The 16,570-nt window shown below is 41.2% G+C and overlaps 1 protein-coding gene across 1 annotated transcript in view; it reads left to right on the forward strand.

The window, feature by feature from the left end:
• The window catches only part of LOC138522075 (clumping factor A-like), a 74,857-nt gene extending 58,588 nt beyond the window's left edge, over nt 1-16,269 (forward strand). The window contains exon 4 of the mRNA XM_069635314.1: nt 12,017-16,269. Within this exon, the coding sequence (XP_069491415.1) occupies nt 12,017-13,344 (1,328 nt within the window). The 3' untranslated portion in view covers nt 13,345-16,269. The remainder of the gene's footprint in view (nt 1-12,016) is intronic.
• Nucleotides 16,270-16,570: the final 301 nt, after the last annotated feature.

Below are 16,570 nucleotides of genomic sequence, written 5' to 3' on the forward strand. Positions count from 1 at the left end.
TGCTGTTTAGATAATCCCTGGCACTGTCAATAATATCAAAGTGCTGTTTAGAAAATCCATGGCACTGTCAATAATATCAGAGTGCTGCTTAGATAATCCATGGCACTGTCAATAATATCAGAGTGCTGCTTAGATAATCCAGGGTGCTGTCAATAATATTGGAGTGCTGTTTAGATGATCCAGGGTGCTGTCAATACTATCAGAGTGCTACTTAACAAATCCAGAGTGCTGTCAATAATATCAGTGTGCTGCTTACAAAATCCAGGGTCTTGTCAACATCAGAGTGCTGCTTAGATAATCCATGGAACTGTTAATAATATCAGAGTGCTGTTTAGATAATCCCTGGCACCGTCAATAATATCAGAGTGCTGTTTAGATAATCCATGGCAGTGTCAATAATACCAGAGTGCTGCTTAGATAATCCTGTGTGCTTTCAATAATATTGGAGTGCTGTTTAGGTAATCCAGGGTGCTGTCAATACTATCAGAGTGCTGCTTAACAAATCCAGAGTTCTGTCAATAATATCAGAGTCTGCTTACAAAATCCAGGGTCTTGTCAACATCAGAGTGCTCCTCAGATAATCCATGGAACTTTCAATAATATCAGAGTGCTGTTTAGATAATCCCTGGCACTGTCAATGGTATCAGAATGCTGTTTAGATAATCCATACTATCAGAGTGCTGCTTAACAAATCCAGAGTGCTGTCAATAATATCAGAGTGCTGCTTACAAAATCCAGGGTCTTGTCAACATCAGAGTGCTCCTTAGATAATCCATGGAACTGTCAATAATATCAGAGTGCTGTTTAGATAATCCCTGGCACTGTCAATACTATCAGAGGGCTATTTAGATAATCCATGGTACTGTCAATAATATCAGAGTGCTGCTTAGATAATCCGGGTGCTGTCAATAATATCAGAGTGCTTCTTAGATAATCCGGGTGCTGTCAATAATATCCGAGTGCTGCTTAGATAATCCTGGTGCTGTCAATAATATCAGAGTGCTGTTTATATAATCCAGTTTAAAGGAATCTGGGCATGTTTTATGCAATCAGCGTGCATGTTTAATATAATCCAGGGAACTGTCAATATTATCAAAGTGCTTCTTAAATAACCTAGGATGTTTTCAATCCTATTAGAGTGCTGAATCAATATTCCACAGCATATCTCATAAAACCAGAGTGCTGTTTAAATAATCCAGTGTTTTTCAATAATATGCGAGCACTGCATTAATCATCATGGGTGCTGTCCCTAATATCAGGGTGCTGCTGAAATAATCAAAGGGTGCTGTCAAAATATGAGAACGCTTCTCAAATAATCTGAGGTATTGTCAATAATATTAGACTATTTTTAAATAACACAGGGATCTGCCCATAATTCTGGAGTGCTGCGTCAATAATTCAGGGCACCCTGTCAATAATATCAGAGTATTGCTTAGATAATCCATGGCACTGTCAATACTATCAGAGTGCTGCTTAACAAATCCAGAGTGCTGTCAATAATATCAGAGTGCTGCTTACAAAATCCAGGGTCTTGTCAACATCAGCGTTCTGCTTAGATAATCCATGGAACTGTTAATAATATCAGAGTGCTGTTTAGATAATCCCAGGCACCGTCAATAATATCAGAGTACTGTTTAGATAATCCATGGCACTGTCAACAATATCAGAGTGCTGTTTAGATAATCCTGTGTGCTGTCAATAATATTGGAGTGTTGTTTAGATAATCCAGGTTGCTGTCAATACTATCAGAGTGCTGCTTAACAAATCCAGAGTGCTGTCAATAATATCAGAGTGCTGCTTACAAAATCCAGGGTCTTGTCAACATCACAGTGCTGTTTAGATAATCCATGGAACTGTCAATAATATCAGAGTGCTGTTTAGATAATCCCTGGCACTGTCAATAATATCAGAGTGCTGTTTAGATAATCCATGGCACTGCCAATAATATCAGAGTGCTGCTTAGATAATCCTGTGTGCTGTCAATAATATTGGAGTGCTGTTTAGATAATCCAGGGTGCTGTAAATACTATCAGAGTGCTGCTTAGATAATCCTGTGTGCTGCCAATAATATTGGAGTGTTGTTTAGATAATCCAGGTTGCTGTCAATACTATCAGAGTGCTGCTTAACAAATCCAGAGTGCTGTCAATAATATCAGAGTGCTGCTTACAAAATCCAGGGTCTTGTCAACATCACAGTGCTGTTTAGATAATCCATGGAACTGTCAATAATATCAGAGTGCTGTTTAGATAATCCCTGGCACTGTCAATAATATCAGAGTGCTGTTTAGATAATCCATGGCACTGCCAATAATATCAGAGTGCTGCTTAGATAATCCTGTGTGCTGTCAATAATATTGGAGTGCTGTTTAGATAATCCAGGGTGCTGTAAATACTATCAGAGTGCTGCTTACATAATCCTGTGTGTTGCCAATAATATTGGAGTGCTGTTTAGATAATCCAGGGTGCTGTCAATACTATCAGAGTGCTGCTTAACAAAATACAGGGTCTTGTCAACATCAGAGTGCTCCTTAGAAAATCCATGGAACTTTCAATAATATCAGAGTGCTGTTTAGATAATCCCTGGCACTGTCAATGCTATCAGAGTGCTGTTTAGATAATCCATGGCACTGTCAATACTATCAGAGTGCTGCTTAACAAATCCAGAGTGCTGTCAATAATATCAGAGTGCTGCTTACAAAATCCAGGGTCTTGTCAACATCAGAGTGCTCCTTAGATAATCCATGGAACTGTCGATAATATCAGAGTGCTGTTTAGATAATCCCTGACACTGTCAATACTATCAGAGTGCTATTTAGATAATCCGTGGTACTGTCAATAATATCAGAGTGCTGCTTAGATAATCCGGGTGCTGTCAATAATATCAGAGTGCTTCTTAGATAATCCGGGTGCTGTCAATAATATCCGAGTGCTGCTTAGATAATCCTGGTGCTGTCAATAATATCAGAGTGCTGTTTATATAATCCAGTTTAAAGGAATCTGGGCATGTTTTATGCAATCAGCGTGCATGTTTAATATAATCCAGGGAACTGTCAATATTATCAAAGTGCTTCTTAAATAACCTAGGATGTTTTCAATCCTATTAGAGTGCTGAATCAATATTTCACAGCATATCTCATAAAACCAGAGTGCTGTTTAAATAATCCAGTGTTTTTTCAATAATATGCGAGCACTGCATTAATCATCATGGGTGCTGTCCCTAATATCAGGGTGCTGCTGAAATAATCAAAGGGTGCTGTCAAAATATGAGAACGCTTCTCAAATAATCTGAGGTATTGTCAATAATATTAGACTATTTTTAAATAACACAGTGATCTGTCCATAATTTTGGAGTGCTGCGTCAATAATTCAGGGCACCCTGTCAATGATATCAGAGTATTGCTTAGATAATCCGTGGCACTGTCAATACTATCAGAGTGCTTCTTAACAAATCCAGAGTGCCGTCAATAATATCAGAGTGCTGCTTACAAAATCCAGGGTCTTGTCAACATCAGCGTTCTGCTTAGATAATCCATGGAACTGTTAATAATATCAGAGTGCTGTTTAGATAATCCCAGGCACTGTCAATAATATCAGAGTACTGTTTAGATAATCCATGGCACTGTCAACAATATCAGAGTGCTGTTTAGATAATCCTGTGTGCTGTCAATAATATTGGAGTGCTGTTTAGATAATCCAGGTTGCTGTCAATACTATCAGAGTGCTGCTTAACAAATCCAGAGTGCTGTCAATAATATCAGAGTGCTGCTTACAAAATCCAGGGTCTTGTCAACATCACAGTGCTGTTTAGATAATCCATGGAACTGTCAATAATATCAGAGTGCTGTTTAGATAATCCCTGGCACTGTCAATAATATCAGAGTGCTGTTTAGATAATCCATGGCACTGCCAATAATATCAGAGTGCTGCTTAGATAATCCTGTGTGCTGTCAATAATATTGGAGTGCTGTTTAGATAATCCAGGGTGCTGTCAATACTATCAGAGTGCTGCTTAACAAAATCCAGGGTCTTGTCAACATCAGAGTGCTCCTTAGAAAATCCATGGAACTTTCAATAATATCAGAGTGCTGTTTAGATAATCCCTGGCACTGTCAATGCTATCAGAGTGCTGTTTAGATAATCCATGGCACTGTCAATACTATCAGAGTGCTGCTTAACAAATCCAGAGTGCTGTCAATAATATCAGAGTGCTGCTTACAAAATCCAGGGTCTTGTCAACATCAGAGTGCTCCTTAGATAATCCATGGAACTGTCAATAATATCAGAGTGCTGTTTAGATAATCCCTGGCACTGTCAATACTATCAGAGTGCTATTTAGATAATCCATGGTACTGTCAATAATATCAGAGTGCTGCTTAGATAATCCGGGTGCTGTCAATAATATCAGAGTGCTTCTTAGATAATCCGGGTGCTGTCAATAATATCCGAGTGCTGCTTAGATAATCCTGGTGCTGTCAATAATATCAGAGTGCTGTTTATATAATCCAGTTTAAAGGAATCTGGGCATGTTTTATGCAATCAGCGTGCATGTTTAATATAATCCAGGGAACTGTCAATATTATCAAAGTGCTTCTTAAATAACCTAGGATGTTTACAATCCTATTAGAGTGCTGAATCAATATTTCACAGCATATCTCATAAAACCAGAGTGCTGTTTAAATAATCCAGTGTTTTTTCAATAATATGCGAGCACTGCATTAATCATCATGGGTGCTGTCCCTAATATCAGGGTGCTGCTGAAATAATCAAAGGGTGCTGTCAAAATATGAGAATGCTTCTCAAATAATCTGAGGTATTGTCAATAATATTAGACTATTTTCAAATAACACAGGGATCTGTCCATAATTTTGGAGTGCTGCGTCAATAATTCAGGGCACCCTGTCAATGATATCAGAGTATTGCTTAGATAATCCGTGGCACTGTCAATACTATCAGAGTGCTGCTTAACAAATCCAGAGTGCCGTCAATAATATCAGAGTTCTGCTTACAAAATCCAGGGTCTTGTCAACATCACAGTGCTGTTTGGATTATCCATGTAACTGCCAATAATATCAGAGTGCTGTTTAGATAATCCCTGGCACTGTCAATAATATCAGAGTGCTGTTTAGATAATCCATGGCACTGCCAATAATATCAGAGTGCTTCTTAGATAATCCTGTGTGCTGTCAATAATATTGGAGTGCTGTTTAGATAATCCAGAGTGCTGTCAATACTATCAGAGTGCTGATTAGATAATCCTGTGTGCTGTCAATAATATTGGAGTGCTGTTTAGATAATCCAGGGTGCTGTCAATACTATCAGAGTGCTGCTTAACGAATCCAGAGTGCTGTCAATAATATCAGAGTGCTGCTTACAAAATCCTGGGTCTTGCCAACATCACAGTGCTGTTTAGATAATCCATGTAACTGTCAATAATATCAGAGTGCTGTTTAGATAATCCCTGGCACTGTTAATAATATCAGAGTGCTATTTAGATAATCCATGGCACTGTCAATAATATCAGAGTGCTGCTTAGATAATCCTGTGGGCTGTCAATAATATTGGAGTGCTGTTTAGATAATCCAGGGTGCTGTCAATACTATCAGAGTGCTGTTTAGATAATCCTGTGCGCTGTCAATAATATTGGAGTGCTGTTTAGATACTCCAGGGTGCTGTCAATACTATCAGAGTGCTGCTTAACGAATCCAGAGTGCTGTCAATAATATCAGAGTGCTGCTTACAAAATCCTTGGTCTTGCCAACATCACAGTGCTGTTTAGATAATCCATGGAACTGTCAATAATGTCAGAGTGCTGTTTAGATAATCCCTGGCACTGTTAATAGTATCAGAGTGCTATTTAGATCATCCATGGCACTGCCAATAATATCAGAGTGCTGCTTAGATAATCCTGTGTGCTGTCAATAATATTGGAGTGCTGTTTAGATAATCCAGGGTGCTGTCAATACTATCAGAGTGCTGTTTAGATAATCCTGTGTGCTGTCAATAATATTGGAGTGCTGTTTAGATAATCCAGGGTGCTGTCAATACTATCAGAGTGCTGCTTAACGAATCCAGAGTGCTGTCAATAATATCAGAGTGCTGCTTACAAAATCCAGGGTCTTGTCAACATCACACTGCTGTTTAGATAATCCATGGAACAGTCAATAATATCAGAGTGCTTCTTAGATAATCCTGTGTGCTGTCAATAATATCAGAGTGCTGTTTAGATAATCCATGGCACTGTCAATAATATCAGAGTGCTTCTTAGATAATCCTGTGTGCTGTCAATAATATTGGAGTGCTGTTTAGATAATCCAGAGTGCTGTCAATACTATCAGAGTGCTGCTTAGATAATCCTGTGTGCTGTCAATAATATTGGAGTGCTGTTTAGATAATCCAGGGTGCTGTCAATACTATCAGAGTGCTGTTTAGATAATCCTGTGCGCTGTCAATAATATTGGAGTGCTGTTTAGATAATCCAGGGTTCTGTCAATACTATCAAAGTGCTGTTTAACGAATCCAGAGTGCTGTCAATAATATCAGAGTGCTGCTTACACAATCCTGGGTCTTGCCAACATCACAGTGCTGTTTAGATAATCCATGGAACTGTCAATAATATCAGAGTGCTGTTTAGATAATCCCTGGCACTGTTAATAGTATCAGAGTGCTATTTAGATCATCCATGGCACTGCCAATAATATCAGAGTGCTGCTTAGATAATCCTGCGTGCTGTCAATAATATTGGAGTGCTGTTTAGATAATCCAGGGTGCTGTCAATACTATCAGAGTGCTGTTTAGATAATCCTGTGTGCTGTCAATAATATTGGAGTGCTGTTTAGATAATCCAGGGTGCTGTCAATACTATCAGAGTGCTGCTTAATGAATCCAGAGTGCTGTCAATAATATCAGAGTGCTGCTTACAAAATCCAGGGTCTTGTCAACATCACAGTGCTGTTTAGATAATCCATGGAACAGTCAATAATATCAGAGTGCTGTTTAGATAATCCCTGGCACTGTCAATAATATCAGAGTGCTGTTTAGATGATCCATGGCACTGTCAATAATATCAGAATGCTGTTTAGATAATCCAGGGTGTTGTCAATAATATTGGAGTGATGTTTAGATTTCCAGGGTGCTGTCAATACTATCAGAGTGCTGCTTAACAAATCCAGAGTGTTGTCAATAATATCAGAGTGCTGTTTACAAAATCCAGGGTCTTTTCAACATCAGAGTGCTGTTTAGATAATCCATGGAACTGTCAATAACATCAGAGTGCTGTTTAGATAATCCATGGCACTGTCAATAATATCAGAGTACTGCTTAGATAATCATGTGTGCTGTCAATAATATTGGAGTGCTGTTTAGATAATCCAGGGTACTGTCAATACTATCAGAGTGCTGCTTAACAAATCCAGAGTGCTGTCAATAATATCAGAGTGCTTCTTACAAAATCCAGGGTATTGTCAACATCAGAGTGCTGCTTAGATAATCCATGGCACTGTCAATAATATCAGAGTGCTGTTTAGATAATCTACAGCACTGTCAATAATATCAGAGTGCTGCTTAGATAATCCATGGCACTGTCAATAATATCAGAGTGCTGTTTAGATAATCCAGGGTGCTTTCAATAATATTGGAGTGCTGTTTAGATAATCCAGGGTACTGTCAATACTATCAGAGTGCTGCTTAACAAATCCAGAGTGCTGTCAATAATATCAGAGTGCTGCTTCCAAAATCCAGGGTCTTGTCAACATCAGAGTGCTGTTTAGATAATCCATGGAACTGTCAATAATATCAGAGTGCTGTTTAGATAATCCCTGGCACTGTCAATAATATCAGAGTGCTGTTTAGATAATCCATGGAACTGTCAATAATATCAGAGTGCTGTTTAGATAATTCCTGGCACTGTCAATACTATCAGAGTGCTGCTTAGATAATCCATGTTACTGTCAATAATATCAGAGTGCTTCTTAGATAATCCTGGTGCTGTCAATAACATCAGAGTGCTGTTTATATAATACAGTTAAAGGAATCTGGGCATGCTTTATGTAATCAGCGTGCATGTTTAATATAATCCCGGGAACTGTCAATATGATCAGAGTGCTTCTTAAATAACCTAGGATGTTTTCAATCCTATTAGAGTGCTGAATCAATATTCCACAGCATTGCTCATAAAACCAGAGTGCTGTTTAAATAATCCAGGGTGTTGTCAATAATATGCGAGCACTGCATTAATCATCATGGGTGCTGTCCCCAATATCAGGGTGCTGCTGAAATAATCAAAGGGTGCTGTCAAAATATGAGAACGCTTCTCAAATATTCCGGGGTATTGTCAATAATATTAGACTATTTTTAAATAACACAGGGATCTGTCCATAATTTTGGAGTGCTGCGTCAATAATTCAGGGCACCCTGCCAATAATATCTCAGTGCAACTCGAATACTCTTGGGTGCTGTCGAGAATATCAAACTGTTGTTTAGATCATCTAGGATGCTGTCAATAATATGAGTGTGCTCTAATAATCCAGGATGCTGACAATGAAATAAGAGTGCTTCTTAAACAATCCAGGATGCTGTCAATAATATCAAAGTGCTGTTCAAATAATCCAGGATGCTGTCAATAATATCAAAGTGCTGTTCAAATAATCCAGGATGCTGTCAATAATATCATAGTGCTGCTCAAATAATCCAGGATGATGTCAATAATATCAAAGTGCTGTTCAAATAATCCAGGATGCTGTCAATAATATGATAGTGCTGCTCAAACAATCCAGGATGCTGGACTGGCACGCCTGGATCCTCTTGTTTTCTGCTCAAGTCTTCCAACTTTTGTGATTTTTTGATGCCGCGGGTCGGAGCCATCTCCTTACTTCCTCCTCGCCCATTTCTTTATCCATCATTGGCTGTTTCATTTCGCCATATTTTCTGGCAGGTAGAGGGGGAGGTTGCGGGGGGCTGTCTTCCTGTGATTCTGTCAAGCTGCTGGCAATTAGGAATCCGGCCTCTACACATAAAGACCCTTCAGGCGCAGGAAAGGGGTGTGGCTTCTACAGGCTCATCCCCTATTGGTGCAGAGTAACGGATGTGACGTCTGCAGACTCAGCCCCAATTCTGCAGAGAAGGATGGCACTTCTACAGACCCAGACCCTATTGGTGCAGAGAAAGAGATGGGCTTCTACATACTCAGATCCTATTGGTGCAGAGAAAGGGACGAGGCTTCTACATACTCAGATCCTATTGGTGCAGAGAAAGAAATGGACTTCTACAGACCCAGACCCTATTGCTGCAGAGAACGGGATGTGGCTTCAATAGACTCAACCCATATTGGTGCAGTGAACAGGCTGGACTTCTACATACTCAGATCCCATTGGTGCAGAGAAAGAGATGGGCTTCTACATACTCAGATCCTATTGGTGTAGAGAAAGGGATGGACTTCTACAGACCTAGACCCTATTGGTGCAGAGAAAGGGATGTGGCTTCAATAGACTCAACCCCTATTGGTGCAGAGAAAGGGATGTGGCTTCAATAGACTCAACCCATATTGGTGCAGAGAAAGAGATGGGCTTCTACATACTCAGATCCTATTGGTGCAGAGTAAGGGGTGTGGCTTCTATAGACTCAACCCATATTGGTGCAGAGAATGAGATGGGCATCTACATACTCAGATTCTATTGGTGCAGAGTAAGGGGTGTGGCTTCTATAGACTCAACCCATGTTGGTGCAGAGAAAGAGATGGGCTTCTACATACTCAGATCCTATTGGTGCAGAGAAAGGGATGAGGCTTCTACATATTCAGATCCTATTGGTGCAGCAAAAGGGATGAGGCTTCTACATACTCAGATCCTATTGGTGCAGAGAAAGGGATGAGGCTTCTACATATTCAGATCCTATTGGTGCAGCAAAAGGGATGAGGCTTCTACATACTCAGATCCTATTGGTGCAGAGAAAGGGATGAGGCTTCTACATATTCAGATCCTATTGGTGCAGCAAAAGGGATGAGGCTTCTACATACTCAGATCCTATTGGTGCAGAGAAAGGGATGAGGCTTCTACATATTCAGATCCTATTGGTGCAGCAAAAGGGATGAGGCTTCTACATACTCAGATCCTATTGGTGCAAAGAAAGGGATGAGGCTTCTAAATATTCAGACCCTATTGGTGCAGAGAAGGGGATGAGGCTTCTACATAATCAGATCACATTGGTGCAGTGTAAGGGATGTGGCTTCTATAGACTCAATCCCTATTGGTGCAGAGAAAGGGATGTGCTTCTAAGTAATGAGATCCTATTGGTGCAGAGTAAGGGATGTGACTTCTATATACTCAATCCCTATTGGTACAGAGAAAGGGGTGGGCTTCTACGTAATCAGATACTATTGGTGCAGAGAAAGGGGTGTGGCTTCTACATACTCAGATCCTATTGGTGCAGAGTAAGGGTGTGTGGCTTCTATAGACCCAAACCCTATTGGTGCAGAGAAAGGGGTGGGGCTTCTAGATACTCAGACCCTATTGGTGCAGAGTAAGGGATGGGGCTTCTACATACTCTGATCCTATTGGTGCAGAGTAAGGGGCGTGGCTTCTATAGACCCAGACCCTATTGGTACAGAGAAAGGGATGGGCTTCTAGTACTCTGATCCTATTGGTGCAGAGTAAGGGATGTGGCTTCTACAGACTCAACCCCTATTATGCCTTAGTCACAAAGGGTAAGGCCCTTATTCATGGAATTATTTGCGTGTAGATGGGGATTTGCGTTTCATTCTGCCCGTAAATCCCTGTTTTACACACAAATAATTCCATGAAACAGGGACTAAAGCGGCAGCAAATCCTGCGCTCCCTGGAGCATCTGTTAGGTACTCATGTGCAAATGATATGATATGATAAGTCATGTACACAGGTGTTTCTAGGTGCTATTTAAGTCCTGGATTTGATCTAGTTGGAGGCTTTGTGAATAGAACAATAATCTCCCACTTCAGCGCTTCACAGGCCGGTGCGCCCGGGCCTAAATGGTGGGTGTCAGAAAAATGACAGGATTGTGAAGCCCTGCAAGGGGGCGGGTGGGTTCTTACTGTTAGCACCCCGTTGTTATAAAATGTATTTGTTTGAATCAATGGGCCGTGCAATCGCCACGACCCGTTCATTCAAACACATACTTACCTAAGATGGCCTCCATGGAAATGAAAAGCATGGATATATGAAGAGCCCCTCTTCCATTTCTATGGAGGCTAGGGAGATCTTGAAGAATGGTGCATAGGCCCTTGAAACCAACAGGTAAGCAGGCAGTGATGGGGAGGTGGGCAGATGGCAGAGTGGGTGTGAGCATTGCGCAGCTGGCTTCAGACCTATGCTTGGTTCATGTGATGCAGCCCGGGTTTGGCGCAAGCTGATTGGCTGACAGCGGCCCCGAGTGATAATAATGGGTAAGGCATTTTCAGACACAGGCCATAGTGAGGCAGAATAGACGTCATCTCGGCCTAAGATGAGCCATCTCTTTTCTATGAGCTCCTTGGTTCTGGAGGTTGGAGGCTTCGGCCTCAAGCTTGGCCAATCGCCCAGATTCATGTCTTTGCAACGTCTTCGGATTCAGGGCAGAACTCTGATGTGGAGGAGGCATGACTCCTCGAGGACTGATGTAAAAGTGGCAGCAATCCTAGACAATACTGCCGAAGCATACAGAATACTGGCTCAAGGCATTAATAACCTGTAATGGCCCACGCTCAGCGAACCTATCGGTTCTCGACCTTTTGCAAACATTATGGTGAGGAGCAACTGTGCAGTAAATGATGTCAAAGAGACACCATTGACAGAGCTTCGCGTAAATATCTGGTAGGGCGTGAGCAAATGAGAGGACAGTGCTCAGGGCTCTGAAAAGTAAATTCTTGTTTTTGCAAATGTTCTTTTTGAAAAGTTGTTTTTATTGTAAACGTAGGGAGCCATTGCAAATGTAGCTTGGTTTGGTGATGGCGACGGATATCAGATGGGTTCAAACTAACACATGTTTCACTAATCTCTCGACCATCTTTTAGAATCTGTCAAAGTTTCTGGTGCTGCATCTCCGGGGTCAATGAACACCTCGTCAGGACAAAGCCCTGTGTTGATCACCGACACACCAGGGGAGAACGACTTGCCCATCATTCAGTCACCTGGAGAAAACAACTCATCCATGGCCGACACACAGGCACAGGACAACTCGCTCATCCTTCAGTCACCTGGAGAAAACAACTCATCCATGGCCGACACACAGGCACAGGACAACTCGCTTGGAATTGAATCAACTGGACAAAACAACTCAGTTATGGAGTCAACTGGACAAAACGACTCAGTCATTGAGTCATTTCGACAAAACAACTCAGTTTTGGAGTCAACTGGACAAAACAATTCAGTCATTGAGTCATCTGGACAAAACAACTCAGTCAACCAGTCATCTGGACAAAACAACTCAGTCATTGAGTCATCTGGACAAAACGACTCAGTCATGGTGTTGTATGGACAAAGCGACTCGGCCATGGAGTCATCTGGACAAACCAACTCAGTCATTGAGTCACCTGGACAAAGTGACTTAGTCATGGAGTCATCTGGACAAAACAACTCAGTCATTGAGTTATCTGGAGAAAGCGACTCAGTCATGGTGTTATATGGACAAAGCGGCTCAGCCATGGAGTCATCTGGACAAAACAACTCCGTCATTGAGTCTTCTGGACAGAACAACTCAGTCATTGAGTCAACTGGACAAAGGGACTCAGTCATGGGTTCATCTGGACAAAACAACTCATTCATTGAGTCAACTGGACAAAACGACTCAGTCATGGTGTTATATGGACAAAGCGGCTCAGCCATGGAGTCATCTGGACAAAAAAACTCCGTCATTGAGTCTTCTGGACAGAACAACTTAGTCATTGAGTCAACTGGACAAAGCGACTCAGTCATGGGTTCATCTGGACAAACCAACTCAGTCATTGAGTCACCTGGACATAGCGACTCAGTAATGGGTTCATCTGGACAAAACAACTCTGTCATTGAGTCATCTGGAGACAGCAACCCAGTCATGGTGTTATATGGGCAAAGCGACTCAGTCAAGGAGTCATCTGGACAAAGTGATTCAGTCCTGGAATCATCTGGACAAACCAACTCCGTCATTGAGTCTTCTGGACAGAACAACTCAGTCATGGAGTCACCTGGAAAAAGTGACTCAGTAATGGGTTCATCTGGACAAAACAACTCAGTCAATCAGTTATCTGGACAAAGCGACTCAGCCATGGAGTCATCTGGACAAAACAACTCCGTCATTGAGTCAGCTGGACAGAACAACTCAGTCATTGTGTTATATGGGCAAAGCGACTCAGTCAAGGAGTAATCTCGACAAAGTGGCCCAGGGATCAATGATACACAGGGACAAGACTACTCGTTTGGTATTCAGTCATCTGATCAAAGCGACTCAGTAATCGAATCTTCTGGGCAAAGCAACTCATTAAGCAATGACGCATCGAGACAGGACTCCTCATTGATCACATCACCCACTGGCTCACCTGGACAGAGCCCCTCATGGATCAATGGGAGCACAGTACAGAAGTACTAGTTGGCCCCTGACTCACCAGGGGAACGCTATTCTTGAGACCCCGCCTCGCCTTCTTACATTCTTCTGTCCACTTATGGTGATAGCACAATCCCTTCACCTGATGGCGCTACTTTCAATGCCTCCTGGCCATGTTCCCTCTAAGCTGTGCACATGTGCGCTTGCCCAGCTTCCTTCTGGGTGCCGCTTAGAACAATTTTTACAGTGCACGCAGAAAATTCCCGTCTAATCAAAGTGATTTAATAAGGCGCAAGCCACAGCAGGTACCTAATATTTGCTTCTCTCGAAATTAAGCTAAATCATAATAACTAGTCTTGATATTCTGGTGCAGCCTACTTACTTTGCACTACTATGCAAGTTTGACCTTAAATAACCAATAAAAAGAATACACCCACAAGAGGTTAAAAATGAATATGAAAAAGTGGCCCCATGAACAGAAGGTATAACTAAGATTTGCCTGCACACATTAACCAAATTATCTTCCCTCCCCACCCATGACTCTAATACTTGACTCTACCACATGTATACCTTATGACTCAAACATCTGCCCCAGGCCACATTCAGATATTACCAGACAAACTTGACTGCTTACTCTGGCTCTGTAAAAGGTTAACAGCCTTTGACCTATATCCACTTGTTTTGTGTTTGTTATAATATGAATGACATTCAAGCACATGAATGTTCTCTTTAAACATGGTGCCACAGAAAAAGCGTCACCCAGACTATGTAACCCAACTTTCAGCTCAAATATCAGATACTGATGGTAAGTAAGCAGGCTACTCTGATGTGTATTGGACATATGTCACAAACGCACTTTGAAGTGGCCCCTTTAACACGTTATAAAACTCAAATATGAATTTGCCCTCTAAGGAGTTTGAGTAGGCAAACGTCATGCTCAACATCCCCTACGTTGGCATTGCTAACATTACTCTATAAGTGGAGAGCAACATTGCAAGATCATTGACTTGGCCTGCAAGCGATAATCTGCATGGACTATGCCTGGCATTACTCGTATATACTATTAGGACAACGGATATTCAGATAACTAGAATGCTTTTCACACAATCTGCAGCCTTCCCAAGTTTTCAGAGTTCCATGGGGCATAGACCTTAACTAATTATATGGCAATTCACTTCAATACAAAAACGGTTGCACTTGTATCATTCTAACCAACAATTTAAAGATGGGTAATGTTGCAAACAATCTTGTATCCACTTCATAGTAATTATACACATATAGATTGATGACCTTATCTTAAACTGCACATGATATCATTGTGGAGTTTTACAAATGTTTTGCTCACAAAGGTTTGTGGGTATGCAAATATCCCAGTTAGTGTTTTACTGCTGCAATGCCTCACTTTCTATAGAGCCCTGTACATTAGTATTGGAGGCTAGCACAGGAGCAAAGGAGGGGTATGGTTGGAAGATCATAGGAGAGCAGTCTGTCAGGGAGAAGAAAAAATCAGCTACTTTTCAAAAACTAAATCAAAGGTTTTGGCAGTACACTACAAAGAAGAAAATGCATTGCATTGATTGTCTGCTAAAGGATTGGAAACTCTAGTAACAGTCTAGGAAACTGCGCCTTCTGTTTCTTTCTATGTTCTGCTGCTGAGGGCTTTTCAATATAATCATGTGTTTGCATTTAATGCCTCTAGCAACCCTAACACATCTTGTTACACTAATAGTAGTGAATTGCAGAAGAGTGGTCCCTAGTTAAAGAAGAAGGCTCTGAAACTGTTGTACCTCTGAGCATTGCTGCTGGTGACTCAAATGACAAATATATGAGATTCAACGGAGCTCCTGAAGAAACCTCACAAAAGCTCTTGTTGAATTTTGTCTAGGCTGTAACGGGGAAGGGTGGGCAAAACTATAAGCTTTGTTATGTGCCTTGTCATTTCACTTCATTAGTCAGGGTTACAAGCATGGTTCTAATAATAAGTAATTAGCTTTGCGAGTAGGAATATTTCATGCTTATTAAATTGGAATTGCCCTTAAAATTCTTCTTCTTGAGATCGGACAGTAATATTATTTGAGTTCCTACCTATGGTTCTGCTCTCCAGGTCCCAGATTCTGCTATATGTTCATGGTTTCCCGTTTTTGTTGGGCACATTTTCCTGTTTTAGGAAGTAAAGCATGATGTGCATATGGCTCTTAGCTGTAAGCCTAGTTTTGAGCATATGTTGTCACAACTCACATGACAGCATAATGTGGATAGTGAGCAGAGCCCCAGGAATTCTGGTCATCAGATTCTGTGGTGCAGTTATTCTGATGCAATGGTCAGTACACACATTATGATAGGCGTGTTCTCCTGGCCCTTGAAGTACTTCATTGAAGTGGCACATGAACGATTGTTTTCTGACACATTCCTTATAGTTGCCATTATTTCATTTGCAAAAATCATATCCTGTCTAAATATGTTGACAGCCACATCAGTGATAATCGATATGTGTTTTTTGTAATAAACCTGAGTGTTCTTTTCCAGTGGCACTAGATACTTTCTGGAATGTCTCTGGGCAGTGTTGACAAATGAATAACCAGAACTAAACCTATTGTTTATCCTGAGCGTGCAAAGCTTTTTTCACAAATGCTTTTGTTCTCTCTACAGGAGTACTCTTGGTAGGGATTATGGCATATCTTGAAGTCCTGGACTGGATGATGAGCTCGCCTTATAATCACATATAAACATTTTTGTTATTATAGCCTACATGTTTGGAAAAAATGTTGTATAAGATGCACCTTTACACTGATGTGTAACAAATTGCAGTGGTTGGGAAGGGGACCTTTCCTTCCAGGCTCTTTGGAGATGGTAGCTCACTAACTACGCACAGTCACAAGGTGGCTTACTTAATTGTTAAGGTGCGCACATGGAAAAATAATGTGTGCACGAAAGCTAACCATTTCCACACTTAGGGAAAATTAATTAGAGGGAACATTGCTCCTGCCTATCACATGAGATGTGCTGCTTGTCCTACTGCAGGGGTGTTCACCGCTCCAACGGAGAGTGG

The sequence above is a fragment of the Ambystoma mexicanum genome, chromosome 13 (genome assembly GCF_040938575.1).
Source record: "Ambystoma mexicanum isolate Mex_15411 chromosome 13, UKY_AmexF1_1, whole genome shotgun sequence".
NCBI classification, from domain to species: Eukaryota; Metazoa; Chordata; class Amphibia; order Caudata; family Ambystomatidae; genus Ambystoma; species Ambystoma mexicanum.